Source organism: Musca autumnalis, unplaced genomic scaffold, assembly GCF_047663935.1.
Source record: "Musca autumnalis isolate F117 unplaced genomic scaffold, ASM4766393v1 scaffold_1, whole genome shotgun sequence".
NCBI classification, from domain to species: domain Eukaryota; kingdom Metazoa; phylum Arthropoda; class Insecta; order Diptera; family Muscidae; genus Musca; species Musca autumnalis.
The window spans coordinates 4,016,531-4,039,650 of NW_027411644.1; the positions used below are offsets into that span (position 1 = coordinate 4,016,531).

At 33.5% G+C, this 23,120-nt stretch overlaps 1 protein-coding gene across 1 annotated transcript; it reads right to left on the minus strand.

Moving 5' to 3' along the window:
- Nucleotides 1-210: 210 nt before the first annotated feature.
- Nucleotides 211-22,340, minus strand: LOC141389600 (organic cation transporter protein). The gene is made up of 3 exons (XM_073961370.1): nucleotides 21,890-22,340; nucleotides 1,581-2,203; nucleotides 211-1,514 (listed from the first exon to the last, which is right to left on the minus strand). Exons 1-3 carry the CDS (start codon nucleotides 21,930-21,932, stop codon nucleotides 525-527), a joined length of 1,656 nt encoding a protein of 551 aa, XP_073817471.1. The 5' UTR covers nucleotides 21,933-22,340; the 3' UTR covers nucleotides 211-524.
- Nucleotides 22,341-23,120: the final 780 nt, after the last annotated feature.

Consider the following 23,120-nt stretch of genomic DNA (forward strand, 5'->3'; position numbering starts at 1 on the left):
GTGGCATTATACTAAGTTTAGAATTGGCAATAAAAATATGCTTCACAATATGGAACTTGAGATATAATCGCGCTCCACTCATTGATATGAGATAAGCCTCCTCTTGTTCCATTGGAATGTTCGTGTGAAACAGGTTTTTTTTCAATATATTTACCGGAATATCAGTCACATATCCATACATACATTTGGACATAAATTAATCTTTAAGAGTTTCGTCTAAAATAGATGTTTTATTTGATCAATCAATAAAGATTTCAAAAATCTGCAAATATATTGCAACAGATAAATATTACATGCAAAATTGTTTGTACAAGGTTTAACCAATAAAAAAGAAGTTATTTTAACAATAATTAAAACATAAAATCTTACATAAATGATAACAAAGAAGTAATAAAAAAACAAGAACGGGGAATGTTTTGGAATGTCCAAAAAAAGAGACTTAAAGAACACACATGGACTAAGGAAACCAAGAATTTGTGTTTTTGTGATATAAGGCAAGACTCCTGTCTGCTATCGCATACTCTCTATTTCTTTTCAATGGTCTTAAGGGGTACCATTTGTTCTGGATCATCCTGATATATGCTGTCCCTATTTGGTTTTCTGCCAGCACACTGACTGAACCAAGTATCACCTTTACCAAAGTTTTCACCATCTTCAATGGACTCTGGCATGGGCTTGTTCATTGTCTCCGGCAGGAACATAACCCACACACCAGATATGAGTGCTATCACACCGAATAGAACAGCAGGAATCTTGGGGTCAAAGGAGTCGAGTAGTGTTATGAGAGGAGTTAGGGCACCAGATAAACGTGCACACATTGAGCCCAAGCCCATGGCAGAATTACGCACTACCGTTGGGAACAATTCGGCTGAATAGTTGTAGATGACAGCAAATGAACCGGCAATAAGAAGTTTTCCAACCATAACAATGGATGTGGATGTGGTGGTACCTTGAGCAATGTAAGCTGCGATAATGCAACAAGTACCGCCACCAATCATCAAGGTGCTCGTAATAGGTCTTCTACCCAATCGATCTAGCACCATTACAATGGTAAAGTAACTGGGGAATTCAACCAGGCCCAAAATGAATAAAATCAAAAATGGATTTCCATAAAGTTTTCCAGCACTCAATGACAGACCATAGTACACGAGGGAGTTGGCAAACCAGCAGAGACATACATTTAGAGTTTTCATGCGCAAGTTTGGTGTTTTGAAGAGATCGCTTAGACCAGCACTGGACTTTTCCTCTGCTGCTTGTTGGGCTTTAGATTTTTGTACATAGTATTCTTTGTCTACGGGGATGCCAGAACCATTCATTTTAAGACCCTTGGCAACAATATCCACAGCTTCTCCGGCACGACCTTGCATCCACAACCAACGTGGAGATTCATCCAAGAGCCACCAATGGGCCAGAAACAGTACACCATGCAGACCATAAACAACTTGTAACAATTGTCTATCCTTGATTAAAGCACCCCATCCAGCAACCAGCATAATACCAGCAGCAAAAACGGCCTACAGAAGGGAAAAACAACTTTCACTAAACAGTTCGTTAGGGATTATATTTAATATACGAAATACCTGGAAAGCAATGCCACATGCTGTACGTTTACTCGGTCCCACCAGTTCCATTGTCAGCACAAAGCCACAAATGTAGGCACCAGCCGAACCAAAAATACCCAAAAGGAAACGGGCAACCATAAATGAAAAATATTCTGGTATGAATGCCACAGCAACACCAATGATCAACTGCAATAGGGCCGACCAGCAGAACACAGTTTTACGACCAACTTTATCAGCCAACCCGCCCAGAGTAACGGCCCCAGTAAAGACGCCCAACATGAAAACTGTCTGAACAACGCTTCCCATCCAACGGCGTTCACACACAAAATTCCAATCGATTGCCCTTGACGTTTCATAGTATGTCCGATCGTAAACATAGGAATCACACGACACTGTATTGTTGTTACTGTCGTACATGTGGCAAGAATCCAATTCTCCATTATCCTTAAGAGGAATAGCTGCCAATATTTCCGATGAATTCCATGGTACGTAAGAGAAACTGGAATTATCTACACCGTCAATGAAGCATCGATGTTCGGGTACAGCTTGTACTGTAACCAATGAGAGCATGTGCAGGCCAGCTGTGAGAGCTGACAGAACTTGTAGGAAGAATTGAAATGCTTGATAGCGTCCAAATTCCCCTGAAAAAATATAAAAGAAAAGGTTAGAATTAATGGGAATGTTGTTGAGAAAAGTAGAGATATAAAGAGTCAATTCGAATACGAATTACGAATAATTGTCACAGATTATTTACTTTATTTTGTAGGTGAAGGAGCAAGTACAAACGGGTTATTAGGAGGTTTAAAGCTCAGGTCCATGCTAGGCTTTTTGAAGATAAAACTATTGCTGAATTATGGGGAATATTAAACAAATATGATGTGGGAAAGGAAAAATATGTAAATCGTTTCGTTCATTGCAAAATATTGAGGCTAGAAATGTTTTCAATTACTTCTGCTTTTGATGGACATTTCTCTTTTCGTTTGGCAGGCATATATGATTTGAGAAATGCTTTTCCTCTTATAAAATCCAAGGCAGTTGGTTCAGATGGACTAACATAAAAATTTTTAAAGATTATTTGGCCCTATGTCGAATTACATATACTGCATCTTGTTAACACTATTTTACTGTCGTCAACATATCCGTCATTGTGGAAAAAAGGCAAAATCATTCCCATTCGTAAGAATGACTCTTCCGACTCATTTAGACTCATTTCGATGATGCCTGCCTTATCAAAAATGGTTGAATATCTTATGAAGTCCCAAATTCTAGAACATCTCACTTTCTTGTCCTGTACTCCATGAATGCCAGGTAGGATTTAGGCGAAATCGGAGTACAGCATCGCTACTAATTGGTCTAACTGAAAACATTAGAAGTGTACTTAGCAATCATGAGCGCTGCGTTCTTCTTTCCATCAATAGGTAAAAATCATTTGATAGAATCGACCACGCAGTTCTTGTTAATAAACTTTGCACTTCTTTTGAATTTTCCCAATCAGCCACTTAATGTGATCTTATCTTGCCAATAGGTTTCAATATGTTTCGTGTAATGGGTACCTCAAGGGTCAGTACTTGGGCCGTTGCTTTTTATAATGGGGGTTATCATGAACGGCAATTCCCCGTGAATTTTTTCACTTTCTCCCTTAAGTTGCAACGGCGGAAAGACGAAATTTCATTCATAATAACCCCCAATGTTTATTAATGACCTATTTCCATTAATATCCAGCTAAAACTGTATTACCTTTGCATTTGCTGATGATATAAAGCTCCTTGTTTAATCAGATATGGGATATTGCGATGTATTGCAGTGTGCCGTTGACTCGTCAACTGCTATTTTAACTAATTGATTATACCAAATAAGTTGACCATAAATACATCTAAAACAAAAGTAATGAAATTTGGTTTGGGAATAGATGTTAATATATCGGTCAAATTTGGTAACAGTGATGTTGATATTGTAAATAGTATGACACGTCTTGGTATCATTTTGGATAGCCATTTAAACTGTGAAGATTACATCAATTCACTAGTTTCGAAAATAAATTTTCTTCTCAGGAAGATTTATAATATGGAACTAAATTTGCATTTAAGCATCAGAAAAAATTAGTTCATTATCTTATTATGCCCATTTTAATGTATTGTGTAGAAATTTATACAACTTTTATGAAAAAAGTAAAACTTGTTTTCAATAGGGTGATAGGTACATACAGAGGTGGCCAAGGCATTTGCAACAAAAATGCACATTTTAGAAAAATGTCTCTAAAATATTTTGAAAGTGAAATTAGGTATTTTTTGTAATTATTTATAGTTTAACTAGCGGACCCGGCGAACTTCGTCTCGCTATTAAGGAATAAAATTTCATACAAAAACTCAATTTTCGATTTTTCCAATTTTCCGACTTTTCCAGAGAGATTTTCCTCGAAAATACGAATAACTGACAAAAAATTTTACAGAAATCGGCCTAGCCGTTCTCATTTTATGAATTACTATACATTTTTTACACCATTTTTATATATATAGATGCTTCAAAAATAAGAAAATAAAAAGTTTTGACTCGATATACAACAGCAATTATAAAAATATTTAAAAATACTTAACACGCATTAAAATTGAATGGTCAAAACGTATGCAACTGAACCAAATCGTATGCAAAAATCTTCAATATTTTGTGAAAATAAATTTTTTATATGATCTAAATCTTTTTCTTTTGTTTTGGGAAGTCTAAAAGTGAGTAAAGTGAGACTCTGCATTTTATTAAATCGAAAACGGAAATGTGAAGAAATTTCCATTATTTCCGAAGTTTCTGAAACTTGTACTTATGTTCATGCTTCTCCCCTATGACCCGCCACCCCACCGGTCAAGTACGTATGACTGATATCGGTTTCAAAATTCTACTCACTTTTAGACTTCCCAAAACAAAGGAAAAAGATTTAGATCATATAAAAAGTTTATTTTCACAAAATATTGATGATTTTTGCATACGATTTGGCTCCGTTGCATATATTTTGGCCATTAAATTTTATGGCGTGTTAAGTATTTTGAAACTTTTTCATAATTGTTGTTGTAATCGGGTCAAAACTTTTTATTTTCTTATTTTGAAGCATTAAACTATAAATAATTACAAAAAATACCTAATTTCACTTTCAAAAAAATATTTTAGAGACATTTTTCTAAAATGTGCAATTTTGTTGCAACTGTATTGGCCACCACTGTATATGCCTTACATATTCGACAACATGTAACACCTTACGTTATCAATTTTCTTGGATGCAGTTTGTGTCACTTTATTGCCATATGCAATATGATGCATTTCTACAAAATTATTCGACTTCAATGTCCACATTTCTTGGTTGGATTGTTTAATTTTTCCGAGTCTATAAGAAATCCACAATTTAGGAACGTTCATTCCACATACGAGTTGTCAGGGTATATAACTCTCGCCCACTTTGTTTAAAAGCATTCAGTTCATCTCAATATTCATTTCGATATCACTTGAGTGAAGTTCATAATGTATGTTACATGTTTTTTTTTTTGTTTTTTTAGGCTTATATAAAGCACATAAACCAAGCAATTTTTATGTTTTATCTTTGAAATATTTTATTGTATGTTAACCTGTGCTCTAAATCCTCATATCGTAAAACTCATCAACTCATCCAACATGTTACATAATTTTTTATAGGACATTACCAAGCAATTTTCAATTTCAATTTATTCAACCTTAGGGCTGTATACTACATTTGAATTTAAAATAACAAATTGCATGTCTTAATATAGTAGCTTAAAATTAATAAGGAACGGGTGTTAAACTATTCCAATCAAAACAAAATACTATCATAATAAAGGGTAAAAAACATATAAATTTGCATCTCCTTACAGAAAACTTTTATTTTAAAATGCATGAATTAAAACTACTCCAGGAAGGAGTGGGAGGGATGTTCAACTACTCCAAACTAAATTTACAAAGTTTAAGAATAAATTGCAGTAAAATAAATACTTTGTGAAATAGTTTTTATAAGAGTCATTATCTTAACGAAGGTGGATGAAATTTTGGGAAAATCTATTATATGTACGTAGGACTTTTGGTATTGAAAGCGGGCTATGTAGGTCCACGCTTTCGTATAGCCCCCATACAAAATGACGAGTGACGCGTCGTCGTTTAAAGGCATTTTTAAAGTACGCGTCATTTTAATATATTTTGAATGTATTAGTCCCATTTGACAACAGAATCGGTTGTAAGTTTGTATTTTGTGTTTCCAGTTGCTAAGAAACATTTCTACCATAAAACGTTTATATAGGTCCACATTTTGATATAGCCCGATAGGACGATATCTCCCGATTTTCGGTATTTTGAAGGTTTTGGCCTCATTATCACACGGAGATGGCTGAAATTTGCTATTTAGTGTTCGTATAGGTATAGGTCCACGCCATCATATAGCCCCCATAGAACGGTACCTTCCGATTTTCGGTATTTTGAAGGTTGAGGCCGCATTAATCCACCGAAATGACTGAAAATTGTGGTGGAGGATATAAAAAGTTCGGCCCGACCGAACTTAACACTTTTCTTACTAGTTTTTTTTATCAAATAATTTTTTTTTCAAATAATTCAAATAATTTCGATATAAATGCTACGTCAACATATGGGTAGGTTAACAAATACAAAACAAAAATGTTTATCAAAAGTATCGCAAACATAACAAAGAAATAAAGACGATTAAGGTACATAACAGAAACATCAAGAAACTGCACCAAAAATGTCAAATTCATTCGCTAATAATATTATTACCTCGAACAAAATATCTGCAAAACTATCGAGAAACATTCGAAAACGATGTCGGGTTCGATAACAATGGTATGGGGGGTATTGTTAGATTATACTTAAACTGGTGAAGTTTTAGAAATGTAGTTGTATTTAAATTCAAAATTTGTAACTATATTAAACATAAGTTATTTAAAATGGAATTCGAACTATGTATTGATTGTAGTATACTAGCAATATATGGTCATATGGTTTGGCTTTGAAATGAATAAAAATGAAATTAAAGTTTTTTCGATTACTATATTTAGTTTATTATTGGTCTGTTCCTACTATTTTTACTATTTTTTTTTCGATACCATAAAGGTAAAATGTTTACCATAGTAAAAAATAGTAGCTTCTTGCAGGTTCCGAAACTGGCATTTTGTTTTTCGATTATTATATTTCTCGAAGATTGTTTTTGCAGCTTTCTGATTTCTGATATAAAAACAACTACTGAGAATTGTATAAGTTCAACATTTACAACAAAAGCAAGCACATTTATATTATACAAAAAAATTATTACCAACAATTGTTTAACTAATTATAACATAGTAGATTTGTGAGGCTATATTTAAAATTGTAAGGTATAGATGCATTGTGTGTGTGCAAATTAGTGCTGGGTTGGTGTACGCATGTACTCGTATGTATTGAAATACGTATTTTGATTTGCAAAACTAGGCTAATTTGTATAATAACTTTGTATGCTACGACCATAAATATGTTAAAGACAACAATGTTTATCTTTTTGCCGAATTATACATATCATATGGCATGCATTTCGGTTTTCCCTCCAGCACACACTCTCTCTCTCTCTCTCTCTTGTCGAAATTGTTGGCAGATCTTTTTATGTCCATAGCTATAAACGTACAATATAAATTCTCCATATAAAGACAGAGCTATTTTTTAATCCATTACCTTTAATCTATTATTAATTTTGGAGCGAGGATTTTGCCAATTGCCAATAACACTTTTCTTTTGCAATTTCGCCTTATGTTATCCTTCTTAGTTTGGTTATAAATTACCACTTTTTTCAAATACGACTTCGCTCCCAAAAAAAACATAATATTTATAAATAATGAGTATGGATTTTCTTCTATAAAGTCAACAATGTATTTTTTTCCTTGGGCCCAACCACTGTGTAATGACGTCAGGTGTTTTCTTTTTTTTAACCTGAATAAGTCTGCAGTATTTGAATATTTTTCTGCAATAATTTCGTTTTCTGTTACACAACAAGAAATATTTCAGTTATATTACATACATACACTGTATGTATATTCCTACACAAAACACGGTGCTCTTGAATCAAATTTAAATGGAAGGTGCTTACACCCGGAATGTTTTTGCGGATTCTGAAACTACAATGTTCATAGATGAGAAAAATCAAAAGACAAAAAAATCGCCGGAGCGCTTTTTAAATAAATCGCGATTCAAGTTGACATTTTTAGGGGTTGTTTATGTTTTTGCGATTTTGCGTGGAAACCGCAAGTCCTATCAAAATGGGAATAAAGAAAATGTTGTAGCTATCAAAATTCTCTACAAGATTGACCTTAATGATATTTTCGTAGGTTTTACAACTTTTGAGATATAGAAGTTGAAATTGGGACAATTCAAATTCAACTAAATTCTGTATCGCCTCCTTATAAAACAATGTCATGACTGCAATTTCCCAACTTAAACTTATATATCTTAAAAAATTGTACAACCTAGGAAAAATTACATAAGCCAGTCTTGTAGAGAATTTTCAAAGCTATAAGATTTACTCAGGTCCCATGCCTATAAGACTTGCCGTATTCAAGCAAAATCGCGAAACCCTAACAAAAAAAAACCTAAAAATGTAAACTGAGCTTCTTTATCTCAAAAATGAGAACAAATCATAAACGTCAATCCTGTAGAGAATTTTCACAGCTACAACATTTTCTAAAGCTCCATTTCGATTGGACTTGCGGTTTCCAAGCAAAATCGTGAAAACCTAAAAAACACATAAAAATGTGAATTTTGACTGCGATTTATTTAAAAATCCCTACAGCGATTTTTTCTTGTTTTTGGATTTTTCTCATCTATGAACATTGCTGTTTCAGAATTCACAAAAATTTCCCCTGTGTAAGCGGTTTTCATTAAAAGTTAGTTAAGGTGCACCCTTCATGACATTGTTGTATAAGGGGGCGATACAGTCAGTGCATTGTCCCAATTTGAACCTCAATATCTCAAAAATGGTAAAACCTACGGAAATACAGTAAAGGTCAATCTTGTAGAGAATTTTCATAGCTACAACATTTTTTCAGAATCATATTGATAGGACTTGCGGTTTCTAAGCAAAATCGTGAAAACCTAAACAACCCTTAAAAATGTCAACATTAATCGCGATTTATTTAAGAAGCGCTCCTGCGATTTTTTTGTTTTTCTCATCTATGAACATTGTAGTTTCAGAATCCGCAAAAACTTCCCAGGTGGAAGCACCTTCCATTTAAATTTGATTCAAGTGCACCGTGAAAACTATTGGTACAATTTATTAAATTTTCTAAATTTATTCGAAATTCATAGCAAATAGAAATAGAAAATACTATTGTTTTGCTTTCAATGAACCCAAAGAAGATTGTGCTAATTTTGTAGTATATGCAATTTAGCAGTTGTACACATGCCGGTCATTTTGAATTAATTTTATTCGGAACATTTTACATTTGTTGTCAATTAGTTTTGCGTTTTAATAATCACAGTTTTTTATGCGCCTTTCAATTCTTTCCATACGCATTGTTGTTGACTGTAGACAAACGCCTGTCGATACAATTTCCCTTGAGAAGTGACCACAGTGACCTTCAATATACACATTTCACATTACAACGTGTCGATTTACATTTTTTCCTGTGATTTAATGGATGAGCAGAACAATGCACGTTGGTTGAATGATTTGTTCATTGAGATTTGTACAAAATTTTCTATTAGAATAAAAACAAATTCGTTCTAATTACTTCCAAAACCCGTTAGAGAAGATGTTTTTTTTTTGCTCTAAAACAAAACTGAATCAAATATTAAAAAAACAGGAGTTTAAATGGCCCTATTTAACAAAATGTACATATGTATATATTTTATCTTGAACTTTAAATAAATTGTTTTGTTATGCTGATAATCGCTTCAACAGATTCTTTTTATATTCAAAAAATTTCTTATCTCGATTCCCTGGAAAACAACGAAGTAAGTTAGTACAAGTTTGAGTTTTTTTATTCATTTTTATTAATTTCAAATTACATTAGCAAACCTCTAGACGGTCGCAGTCAAAGCAGTAATAAAATGTACAAATAATGTGAACATACAGCTGCACACACAGGCACACACACAACATAACTAGAAGTAATTAAACGAATTATAATTTTTCAAGGATCAGTTAAAGTTAACAACTAGGCATTCGATTGTAAGGTTTAAAACGTTTAGAAGTATTTATACAAAAATTAAGTAATAATAATAAATATTAAATTACACTGTGCAACATTTTTAAGGTAATCTTGTGCAAACAATTTGAGGTGAGGATTTCTTGAAAATACAGACCCAAACGACAAAAAATCCTAGTTGGGTTTTGTGGTGTCAGATCCAGCTTGGATTTTATGGTCCCACGTAAATATGGTTAAATATTGACTTTTTAAAGCAATTCTGGGCTATATCTCTAAAACCTAAGTGAATTTTCATGTGACCCCTGCAGCAAATTTGTAGATAAGTGCAAGAATAAAATATTTGGAGAAATAATGAAATCGAAAAACAACATTTATTGCCTCAAATTTTATAAAATATCGAAAATTTCCATAATTTGTATACATTTTGCACCATATCTCCAGAACCGTATTTTTTTCTTAATGTTTTCTTTTGGAAAAATATTCGCTGGAATGTAATACACAACTCTTCAGAACATATATATTTTTAACGACCATTAACAAATATGTCAATAATGTGGTGAAATCCGAAATGCGAGAATAAACTTTTGGTGTGAACAACTATGTTGGAAATACGTGTTGTAAAAGATATGATGCAAAATACCGCCGAAACAACATGAAGTAAACATTTTAGAGTTTCAGAATGTTCTGAAGATTTGCTGAGAACTTTATTTGGAGGATTCTTGCAAAAGGTTACTTGGTTCAACTACCAATAGTTTAGCTGATACTGACCAGAATTTCAGCAATTATGTAACATTTTCTATATTTCATCGATTTGGATGCCTTAGATGGAGTTTTTCTTATGTGGTTTGTTCAAAAGATAAGTTCTACTAGTTTAGGGCTACAATATTGCCAAATACAGCAAGGCCAATACCTAACCGTTTCCGAGATAAAGGCCCGATAAATGAAAAAAAACTGTAGTTTTAGCCCGGTTCAGATGAAACCATAAAATCCGAACTGGATCTGACAGGACAAAATCCTACTAGGGTTTTTGTAGTCTCAATATGTACTTTCAAAAAATCCTTAATAGAAGTTGTTTGCATTTTTAGTGTTGCATAGTGTTAGTAAATAAATGTTCAATGACAGATATACAAGTATAATGCTTACAGACCTGAAAAACACTTACATACATACGACGATTATCTGTTATGAATTGTTCTTATTTTCTCAATGAACGATAACACCAATGCTGAGAGAGGGTCATAAGAACTATGTACATAAGTACATATCGCTTACTTACTCAAAGAGTATCTCAACTCAAAATTGATATTTCAACAATTCATTGAGAGTGCCCGGACATAACTGCAAAAATTCGTTGGGACTTAAGTCCGCAAAGCAAAGCTGACATAACACTCAAAAAAATCGCGGACATAACTCTCAACGATTTTTTTCTTAATTTATAAATTATTTCTTTGCTTAATTTTGAAAATTATAGTTAAATTTTTTTCTTAAATTTTAGAGTAGAAGTTTGAAAAACAAAATAGAAGTCGTCATCACAAACAAAAAACGCCAACCCTCCTAATTATTTAAAAACGTAATTATGCCCGACACTATGTAAGTTGCAGTTAGGAGATGTTTTAAATTGTAAAATTATTTGTTAAGTAAATCGCAAATTTTTTTTAAAAATATTTTCGCCTGCGGAGAATTTCCTTTTTTATACCCTTCAGCCCTTAGACTAAGGAGGGTATATACACTTTGATACGATGAAAATGTGCCTCATCGAAATAATGGTTTCAGACCCCAAATATGTTTGGACGAAATGTGTTTCAGACAATTTTGAGTCGATCTAGCCATGTCCGTCCATCTGTCTGTCCTGCTGGTTGGAGCGCACGATAACTCTCGAACGGATGAACCGATTCGGTTCAAATTTTGGCTTTCGTAATATTTTGCCCAAACTTAGTTTAAGTTCGAAGATGACCTACATCGGTCCACTCCTTCCGGTACCTCCCCCACAAAAGTTCGAAAATGTTCGGAAAGTTTGTGCGAACGATAACTCTTGAAGGGAGTAACCGATTTGGTCCATACTTTGTATAGCGTAAACTTTCTACCAGAGTAATATGAGGTTCCAGTATGGTCTCAATAGGTCCACTCCTTCGGAAAAGTTCAGTTTAGGGCCATCTCTCGAATCGCTTTAATTTTTATTTTATCAATTTGTATTCACTGCCCCCCATACGAAGGTACAAGTTTTATTAGCGGCAAGTCCATACTTCCTGAGAAAATAGCATGAAAGTTGCAAAAAAACCTGTATGACACCGTGTGAGGTGGTTGGAGCGCAAGATAACTCTAGAACGGATCTGCCGATCGGTCCAAAATTTAGCCTTAGTAATATTTTGTCCAAACATAGTTTAAGTTCGAAGATAAGCCATATCGGTCCACTCCTTCAGGAACCTCCACCACAAAAGCTCAAAAATGTTCGGAAACATTTTTCGTACCGTAACTCTTGAAGTGAGTGGCCGAATTGGTCCATACTTTACACATCCTAATATATCTACCAGATATAGATCATTTTTAAATATGGACCAAATTTGTCTACTCCATCCGGTACCTCCCACACAAAATTTCGGATAAGTTCACTTTAAGACCTGATATGGAATCACTTTGATTTTTGTTGAAGCAACTTGCATTCGCAGCCTCAATTGCGACTTTTTTTCAAAAATATTTTCAACCTTTTATCTCCTTAAGATTAAGATTTTTAGGGTGGGGCGATTTGAACATCTTAAGGGGCGCTTCGCGTTTCTGATTCCTGGGATTGTACTGAGAAAAAAGTCCACTAGACCATACGTCTACGGCAGGGATGTTCAAAGGGTGCCCCTCTGCGGTTTGTGTGTGTTAATTTGCTCACACACACAATTTATAAAGAGAACATTTGTTTTTGTTTTGAAAATTTTAAACAAATTCTTTCTATGACTGGAGTCCTCCCAACATACTAAAATTGCTTGAATTAATATTACAAAAAAATTTAAAATGCATGTCTAATATCTGGAAAATGATCTAAACGGTATTCCATGTAAAATATTTAATATCCACGCTAGTTGTAGGCTTATCCTGTAGAAGTAGAATATTTTTTGTTTTGATGTTTTATAAAATTACCCAAAATGGTATGTTGGGAAACTATGGAAAATGTTTGTATTTTCGAACAAACACAATCTCAAAATATGTATGCACAGGCTTGGTCTACGGTGAAAATCGAGCCTCTCGATTTTGACTTGAAGTGTTTTTTATCAGACTTTTGTCATGTTTTGAGATATTTTGGCATATAACAGCCAAACCATTGAGATTTTCCATCGAATACTAAGACAAAAATTGTAGCCAAGCCAATAATTAAGAACTCTCTAGTACATCGCAAAAGCATTTTTGAACATTGTTCATCCTTTTTTTGCTATTTTATTGTCATATATTTATGAAATTCTGGAATTTTATCCCCACCGACGTATGATTTATAAAAATTATTTTATTTATGGTATATTAGTTATACGCTACGCGGTATAACTATAATTAATTCATCTTATTTCAGAAGCACTTTCAATGAGTTGCTTCTAACTTTCATAATTTTTCATCGATTTCATTTATCCAATGACCATTGTAATCTTGACTTTGTAAACTTGGAAAACGCGAAGCGCCCATTAAGATTTTTCTTTCCATACAAATCGCCCCACCCTATTATACATATTTCAATATTTTGTGGTTGTAATAGTAGGATGAATGTTTTAATAAGCTTTTTTTTCATCCCACCCATAAAAAAACGTGAAATGCACATCGAACTTTTTTATGTACAATCATAATCGCCATAATCTTAAACACCACATATTTAAAGCAAATAAAAGTCCAACCATTCCCAATTCAGAAGAGATGGAGTACGAACAACATAATCTCTTGTTGAAACAGCAAAATATGCGTCAACATAGCAACTTGAATGAACTTCTCAAGGTAAATTCTACGCTATGATAAGCTCATATCAGAGGCATTTATAAACAGTTGTAAACAAATGTATGAAGAAAAACGGTCAAATATTTATCACATTGTATACATGTATATATGTAGTTCTTAAAAGGCAGTTCATAAATCAGTTATAAATAATAATTGAAATCTGGAACATTTTCATATCGCAGAAGTTAAGGCCTGCGTACATAAGCTGCTCTGCCTGATTGCCTTGCTTTCCTGCTTCATTTTTGACATAATAAAAATAAAAGAATAAAGAAGGCCGAGGAAATTTCAAACTGGGTTGCCCTTTTCTTTTTTATTCTTTTATCAGAAGTAAGCAGGGTAAGCAGGCAAGGCAGCTTATGTACGCAGGCCTTTAGGTCTAGATCTTTTTGCAGGATGGTATATACGAATAAAATTTTTTTAAACTTTTACACATAAACAGGTTGACTCGACATTTTACGGAAAACGGAAACAATTTTCCGAGATTTGTGTGAAGGTGCCTGTCTGTTTAGTTCAAATCTAGTAACTAATTTTTTTATTTTTTTATTTTTAACCCGAATTGGATGGAGTTCCCAATGGTACAGAAAATTCCCCACCAAAAATTGTGGACATGGGTTCAGGTTTGGTTATAGCCCCCCATATAACGGTACCAACCGATTTCAGGCATTTTAAAGCTTTGATTATGGTGTTCTCCGTGATCAAAAAGAATTATTTACTAAAAAGTTAAAAATAAAAAATAATTAAAAAAAATTAATTTACAGTGTTCTATTTATAAATGCATTATAAACTAGAGAATAATTTTTCGCTTGGCCTGTTTCATGATGAAATATTTCAAATAAAACGCTTGCATTTAAATTAAGAATGGTGACAACATTTAACGGCTAGCGTTCTATTTGAGAGATTCTGTCATCAAGAAGAATATATTTATTTAGGCTAAGCGAACAATTATTCTCTAGTTTATAATGAATTTATAAATAGAACACTGTAACTTATTTTTTTTTTAATTATTATAAGGGAAAAGTTTAGAATTCTGCAACCTATTTGAGGACGACTTTACGCCAAAGGTTTTTTATTCTAAGCCTCGCCAGTCTCATTGAACGAGCTTTGGGATATTTCTTGCATCTGTCTGTGGCAGCGAAAATTTTAATAAAAATATTTTAAAAATAAAATAATAATAAATAAAATTAAACAATTTCAATTTCAGACAGAAGTGTGTTTACATTCATTCAACATTTATATTCAGTTTTAATGATGCATTAATTATTTATTAGAACAATTAACAGCTGCGTAATCTTGTTTTCTTCCGACTATATCAGAAAATCACGCTGTGGAAAATATTGTTTTTCTTAGCTACGTTATTGCGGTTTTCGAATAATAAAATGAAATATTAGACAACCGCAAATTTACAGTTCGGTTAGATGCTCGATTGAAGATCGAGGTCGAATTTATTTTACTATGCAAACATTCATTCAACAAAACAATGACAGAAGAACCAATGCATTGGCTTTGGTTATCAATTGGGCATGTGTACTTAAATGTCAGCACAATTCGATAAAGCTGCAGCAAATCCAAAAAATTCCATCATGCGTAAGTAAATACGATTGCATATACATACATATTTGTCATTACTTATTTACAAATAGTAAATTGAATAATTGTTGTCGAAAGTGTTCTGAAATCTGACGAAATGTCTTCTGTGTATGTTATCACTTTAATTGCTGCGTATGATAATAGTTGATATTTAATGAAAACGTTGGGCGCCAATATAAACAATTCCACCAGCATATTGATTTGTATGCGTGTGTGTGCGTATGTTTATATTGTATGTATGTGTCGTTGGCAAACATATTTAAATCAATTATTTATTTTGCCTACAATCGTACAAATTGATTATAATTGAAGAGCTTTCCACCCAATTCAATTGATCAGCTAAAATAGGCCAAAAGTTAAATTAGTTCTCGTAGCAATCGAAATTTTACATATAAGAATACACACAATATATACATATGCAAATTTTCAATGAGGCATCAATAATTTCCCTTGACAAAAAATTAAAATTCAATTTCATTTGAAACTATACCAAAGGTGTCGATTAAGATCAGAAAAAATATTTGTACATGTAGGAACAGTATGTTTTATTTTACATACAATGAATTCTCGTACTTTGATAATCCGAAACCGCAATAATTCGTAAAGAATTGTATTCTCTTCAAAATGTCTTAAGACACGCCGTTCGGACTTGGGGTGAACTTATTGATATAAGAGAGAAGTCTCAAAAAATAAAACAATTTTCCACGAACATTTCCCAATAAACAAGGAAATACTTCTCTCATAGGAGTGAAGTTCGATTCTATTTTAGATCAATGATCGTAAAAAAGTCTTCCGTTCCCTTGAAATTTCAAAATATCGAGTTTATACTCTATAAACAAAGATCTCTTATTTCTGTTTGTCTATATTTGTAGACTGTACATCAATTAACGCCGCACAGTGGTTCAGAATCGGGTTTTCCTGGTCAAAATTCTGTAACTTTTGAACGGATAGAAATATATTCATAATTCTTTTTTTGTTAGACAGATAACACCATCAGCTTTCAGACGAATTATAAGCGGTCAAGTTCAGTCTGGTAGTTGCAGAGAAATTCAAGGTCAAAGTTAAACTTTTGAGTTTTTTAACTATTTTTCATCAAAATATGAGTGTTTTTGTGGTTTTTATATCTTCTCATGTATTAAAGATGGTCAAACACCAACAAATAAACAAAATAATTACCAAAAAAAATTAAAAAAAAAAAATCGAAAAAATGTCGAAAAAATTTTTTTCAAAAATTTGTAAAAAAAAATTTACAAAAAAAATTTTAATTTTTTCAAAAATTAAAAAAATTCTCCTTGGGTTTTAATAAAACTTATATAACTCGTATAAAAAGTCATATATTCAAAAAAGTTGTAATTTGTGTCAAAAAACTGTAATTCATATGGAAACAGTATAGAAAACAAATATTTTTGCACATGTAATTTTAATAAATTGAAAAAAGTGTTAAACGGACGGAACGGGACGGGTACAAAAGTATATATGGGCTGGAAGAGGAGACTTTTGAGCATCTTTCTGCGAAAACAGAACTTTGTTCCATGTTGTTCCACAAAGTTCTAGTCCACTAAATTTGGAATTTCATAAAATTTAGTACCAGAGGAAAAATAAAATAGATCATGTTGTGTAAACGCTACGGTAATTTACTAAAACGATTTTTAAATCCTTCCTACCTTACAAAAAAACAATGAACACAATAACTGTTATAGTTTCAGAGAAATAGCTTCGTCTTTCTCCAGAAATTTGCAAAAATGACGTATTTCCCACAAATGGGGAAAATGCTCGTCTTTAGGGGCACGCCACGCCCACTCCTTCCAATATTTGGGCCTAATTTTTTGGTTTCCTTAGTTTCAATATGTTTACTATCGAATCCCATATAGAAATTAAATATCTTTGACAAAACAAAATTTTGATTTTTGGCCAGGAAAATCGATTCCTGAACCATTGTGCGCCGTCTATAAGCTTTGCAGGGATAACAGGCATAGACATGAGGCTACCGAAGGTGGCTTGTGGCAGCCAATAGGTGGAAATAGTCAGTTTCAATTGGATCTTCACTAATATTCGATGTAAGATTAAAATCTGGTCGATTGTGTGTTTTTATTCCATCAGTCTTTAGGCTAACGAGTGTGCCTCATCGAAATAATGGTTTTAGACCTCCCGTATGTTTGCACGAAATCTGTTTCAAACAATTCGGAGTCAATCTAGCCAGGTCCATCCGTTTGTCTGTCTGATTGGCTGGCGCACACGATCACTCTCGAACGGATCAACCGATTCGGTCCAAAATTTTGCCTTCTTAATATTTTGTCCAAATCTAGTTTAAGTTCGAAGACCGTATCGGTCCGCTCCTTCTAATACCTACCACACAAAATTCGGAAAAGAACAGTTTAATGCCTGCTCTCGAATCGCTTTGATTTTTTGCAACAACTTGTATTATCTGTCCTAATTACGTTGGTACAAGCTTTTTAAGCTTCCTGAGAAAATGGCCCGAAACTTTTAAGCCCCTACGGCACCATATGTAGTGGCTGAAAAAAAATTGGCTATATGAATTTTTGAAATTCCGCGTCAATCTGGAGCTAAGCCTCGGAATAAATTTGCCAAACTATATTGAAATCGGTTCAGATTTGGATATAGCTCCCATATATATATATTCGGCCGATTTCATGTATTTGATGATAGCTCCGTTCCAGCACTTTTTTAATGGTAAAATGTGCAAAAGAGAGAACCGTCAAAAATGAGTTCAACGCACACATTTTTCCAAAATGTACGGGAACGGAAAAGCTTCGTTCCAATACTTTTTTAATGATAAAAGTGTCAAAAGAGCAAACTGTCGAAAATAAGTTCCACATACACATTTTTCAAAAATGTACGGGAACGGAAAAATGGCAGAAACGTCAAAAAAACTGGAACAAATGTCAAAGTCGGAGTGTTAGCCAATCGGAAGCCGGCAAACATGTTGCACATTTTTGCTCGCTCAAATTTGTCGTGTAAAAAGTTTCTAAAGAGAGAGCCATTCAGCGCCATTTTTGTTCAAAGAGGAGTGAACATTTTGAAACTTTTTTGGTGTACGGGAACGCATTTCGGGGAAAAATATTCAAAATGTGTTAAATGTGTAAAAACTTTTTAGTTCTGAAACGAAGCTGTAGTGGAATTCTGTAACTCATTTTTTGAGTTACCGACAAAAATCGGTCAAATGAAAACGCAAAATTATGAATGAAAAGTATCAATAAAAGTTGACAACACTGTTGCCATCGCTAGGACTTAGCGACAACTTTATTTTGGTTCTTAACTTACCGAAAATTTTCGTTAATTACCGAAATTATAAGCATTTTAATTTTATCGATATTTGTCGGTAACTCGAAAAATGAGTTACAGAATTCCACTACAGATGTGTATGTCCAATTTCAATGATTATGATTCCTATATAGCTCCCATATATGCAAACAAATGAAGATAATTCAAAGTCACAAGTACGTATAGTTGGAAAGGAATTTACCAAGACTATAGGTAATACATATTATATCCTGACCAGAATGGGTAGGGAACGCCTTCATATCTCCTTTATTTATGCATTATAATATTAAAAAATAAGTTAATATAATTATAGCATTCAATTATATTTTATCTTAGTCGGGGTAGCGAAGAGCAGCGGGTTCAGCTAGTCTTAGATAAAGTTCGAATATCGGTACGTCCGATATCTCATAAACAGAGCAACCGATTTGGGTTATTCGAGGATCCTTTGGAAAGTTTTATAGAAGGTACTCCTTTCAGCGATATTATGTTTTTCGTGGGCATCTGATATAATGGTTCAAAAATCTAAATTATACGGTGATCAACTGAAATGACTGGTGGGCGCGATATCTATCGACAGACTCCCAAAATAAGACCTACTTCCATTCCTTCAGAACTTTAATCCAAATCCATATTTTTGTCGGCAAATTTATACGTCCAAATTTCTGTCAACCCCCTAATTACATATTAATTTTAGTGAAAAAGAGTTTCAATATACACAGGCTGAGGGTGTACCTCCTTCAGCAAAGCTGACTGATACTTGTTTAGCTTACAAGTAAAAGTATCGTCGTCATCAGTGTCACCAGGGAACATTGAAAAAATGTTTCTATACATCCGATTGATCTGAGAATTTTAGCAAATCTCCAATGATGTTGAAAAAAAACATAAAAATTGAACCACATTTAGATATACATAGTCCCCATAAGGCATTTACGCAGGTGGTGTTCCAAATACAATTTCGTCATACACATTTTGCTTCCAAAAATTCCTTTTTGGTCTATTGAGCCCTCGAAATGAATTCCTGTGTACGTTGGTCGACCCCCAATCTTCCATATAATTTCTATAAGGCACGTTTTTGATCGTAACAATTTCTTGTATGCTCAGCAATACTACTATGATTGATGTTGAAAGACATTTTGAACTTGCCTATGACAATTTGAGGGACTCTTAACTAATTCATCAATACACCCTCAAAACTTGCTTAATAACCCCATTAATTAAAAATGTATTTCTAGCCGTTTTAGATTTCAGAGGAAAATAACTGTCGCCATTTATTTGCGAAAATCTCCTAGCCCTAAGGGATAAGTTTTTGTTTTCCATACTATCAGCAACATGTGATTTCATATTTGAAAGTTTAATGGCCAGCTATGATCAGCATATGAATGGTTTCACAGACAGTAAATTTCAAGGTCTTTCGCTGATAACTGTCCAAATAAAATAGAAAAAAAAACATACAATGTTTTAATGCGATAATTGTACTATATAATTATATTTTTTATGTTTTTTCTAGTTTATTATTTTGTAGGTTGAAGATTGTTTTCATTTTCATTTGATGATTTAGTACAGCAGAAGAAGTATTTGTTTGTTAATAATGCAATATCGTCGTTACTGCAATAAAACAGAAGTGTTGATACCAACATTAAATGGAGTTAAAATGCTTTTCATTTCATGGTCTATAAAATGAAGTGGGAAACCAAAGAAAAACATGATTCATTTTTCGGGTTTTACTCTTTGATAATTAATAGTTTTTGTGTTGACACGTTTTTTTCTTTATTTCTTTTCTTCCAACTTAAATGTTGGTTTAAATTAATAGATATTTAATTTTGTTTGTGTGTTAAACACGTTGTATAAATGTACACTTGCCTTTGTGAGCTTAAATTTATTTGACCCCTTGGTTATCATGTTGGAATCATTTTTTGTTGGCGATTCCAAACGTGTTAGCAATGGTATCAGCAGTGAAGCGTTCCAACATACAAACGTACATATATACATACATTCATTTAATGTCCAAAAATTGAGCCCCCATCCATGCCCATATAGAAAACAATTACTGTCATAATTTGCGATAACTTAATATAGAAATATAGATTAATTGAAATTAATCTACGAAGAGATCGCTGAAGCTTTCACTTCATCACGTTCGCATTGATACCACCAATTCTCGCCTCGTACCAATTGTCTGTTTAAACAAAAAATGTGTTTAAATATTTAATTGCAAATGAAGTGTTCATGTGAGTGGTAGTGATAGGGATTTCAATATCGAAATATGATTTGATAACAGACCTTTATTTCCGGGATTAAACTTAGATTTTCTATGTTTGTAGTCGTTGATAGGGTGCGTATACTGAATATGGTTATGTATTGACATAAAATATAAAGTTGGGTAATCTAGTTCCTAGTTCCTTGTACTAGTTCCAAAACGTATGAGTAACATCATGAAATGTAACGTGTGATATTAATGTGGGCCATTGGAACTGCGAAGTGAACGAGATAGTTCCATATAGTTCCTTTGGCACAACTCTAATAAAATAGAGCCATCAGTTAGACTTTGTTTAAATTAACTACATACCAAATGTAAAATTCAAATATCGGTATCGATCTCTAACCTATAACCTATATTTTGGAAGACGCTTGGGGCAGTCAGTCTTAGGTGATTACCGATTGCAAAATAAACATATCAAATACATATTTGATTCGTAGAATTAATGAAAAACCCTCGGAATTTAAGTCCCTACTTAAAAAAACAACATCAACAACAACAAGAAATAAAAACCAGAACAACAACTAGTAGTTGTTGACTTTTTTCGGTTCATGCGAATTTGATTTAGTTGCTCACTTTCGACTACTTCATAATTAGCGCCTTCATTTAAATTCCCATTAACAATTGGCAACAGTCACCCCTGCGATAATTTGTGTGTAAGTATAGGAATTTTTTGATTAAGATTCAACCAGGCAGTCAGTCACATGAGAACGAACACAACTTGACGAAACATTGATGCTGCATACCTTTGTTTTAATAGATTGGCGATTCAAATCGCAATAGGCAGATATAATTAGGATAATACCTTAAGCAAACAAACAGTTAATCTCAGTTGCACTGATAACATGGTTAACATGGTCTAAAGGCAAACAACACAAGCACCTCGCACTCAGACAGCTGATTTCCATTGCCGGGGACCTGGCATGGCGATAAGAGAAGTGCTTCTAGTGGCTTACTTTCCTCGTTGTATTTATTTTTGCCAGATAAGCAAAACATTTTGTATCAATTGTTTTGTGCCCATAAATCAAGCGTAGATTCGTGAAATGCGGATGAAGAGCGCTTACCTAATTTGCCCATCAAATCCTCCAATACAAAATCGACAGCCATTTTCTTTTTGTTGTTATTTTACAATTTCACTTGAGAATTTCACTTAGATGTTGATAACAATAATGTTTATAAATTTCAGGAACTGGAATGATTTTTTTCTTTTTTTCAAAAATCACATCTCCGGGGTTAGTAAACTTTTGGGAATCTTCTTCTATAACGAGCACGCGGACCAGCTATAATTATTTATTTTATGGCTAAGAGTAAATAACGGTGTATTCATACAAATATTTATTTAAATAAGTATGTAACGTAATGATCGATCGCTGGTAACTTAAGAAACAAAAAAATGTTCTCCTTTATGGCCAACAAGCAGCCAACCGTTGACCGATTCGCGTGCGAAACCTAACGCACATATAAAACAACTAAAGTCAAACACCAAGCTGGTTGCTGGAAGTTGCTGTTACTGGTGGTGGATCTTCCATAAGCAGCAACAGCAGCAGCGAACGAAATAAACAATATCTTTGGTCGTCGTATTCGCTACGCTCACTTATTGGCGATCACTTGTTTGTCTCATTGTATTGTGCGCCGCGATTGTATGAGGCAGCGTTGTTCCATTCTCTTTTCGCCAAAATAAGAAGTGTTAATTACAATTAGATTGCTGATTGTTCTACGGGGGCTAATAACCAACCAACCAAGCCTCCTTCCTACTCTCAGCTGACGATTGCCACATAAATATTTGATCACACTGTGCTCTCCACAATAAACAGACAGTCAGCTTGCTTTGGGTGTTATGACGCCAATTATAAAACGGGTTTCACTGAATTGGAGATATGGGGGCTAGACCTGCAAAAAGAGCGCAAAAACAATAGTGTGAGCGTTATTGGTTGTTGATCGATCAGTTTTGTCTAAACAAAAGAACCGTTGAAAACCCGGCAGACGAGTATGCGTGCAGTGAGTTTACTGTTTTCCACTCTGCTTCTTGCAGAAGATATTTTCTTGGAAGAAGATTCGAAAAAACGCGATTTTGAACGATTGACGTCATATACTACATTATAACTTCAAAAACAAATAAACAAGAACAACTTTTTCTGTTGATGGCAGGAAATTTTAATGGCGAACATTGATGCAAATTTCCATTTTATGGGGATTCTCAAAAAAGAATGAAATTAATACATTTCATAAGAAATTGTTCAATCAAGCACGTCCTATCATAACATGTAATTTTAAAACTGGTAAAAACTTCTTCAA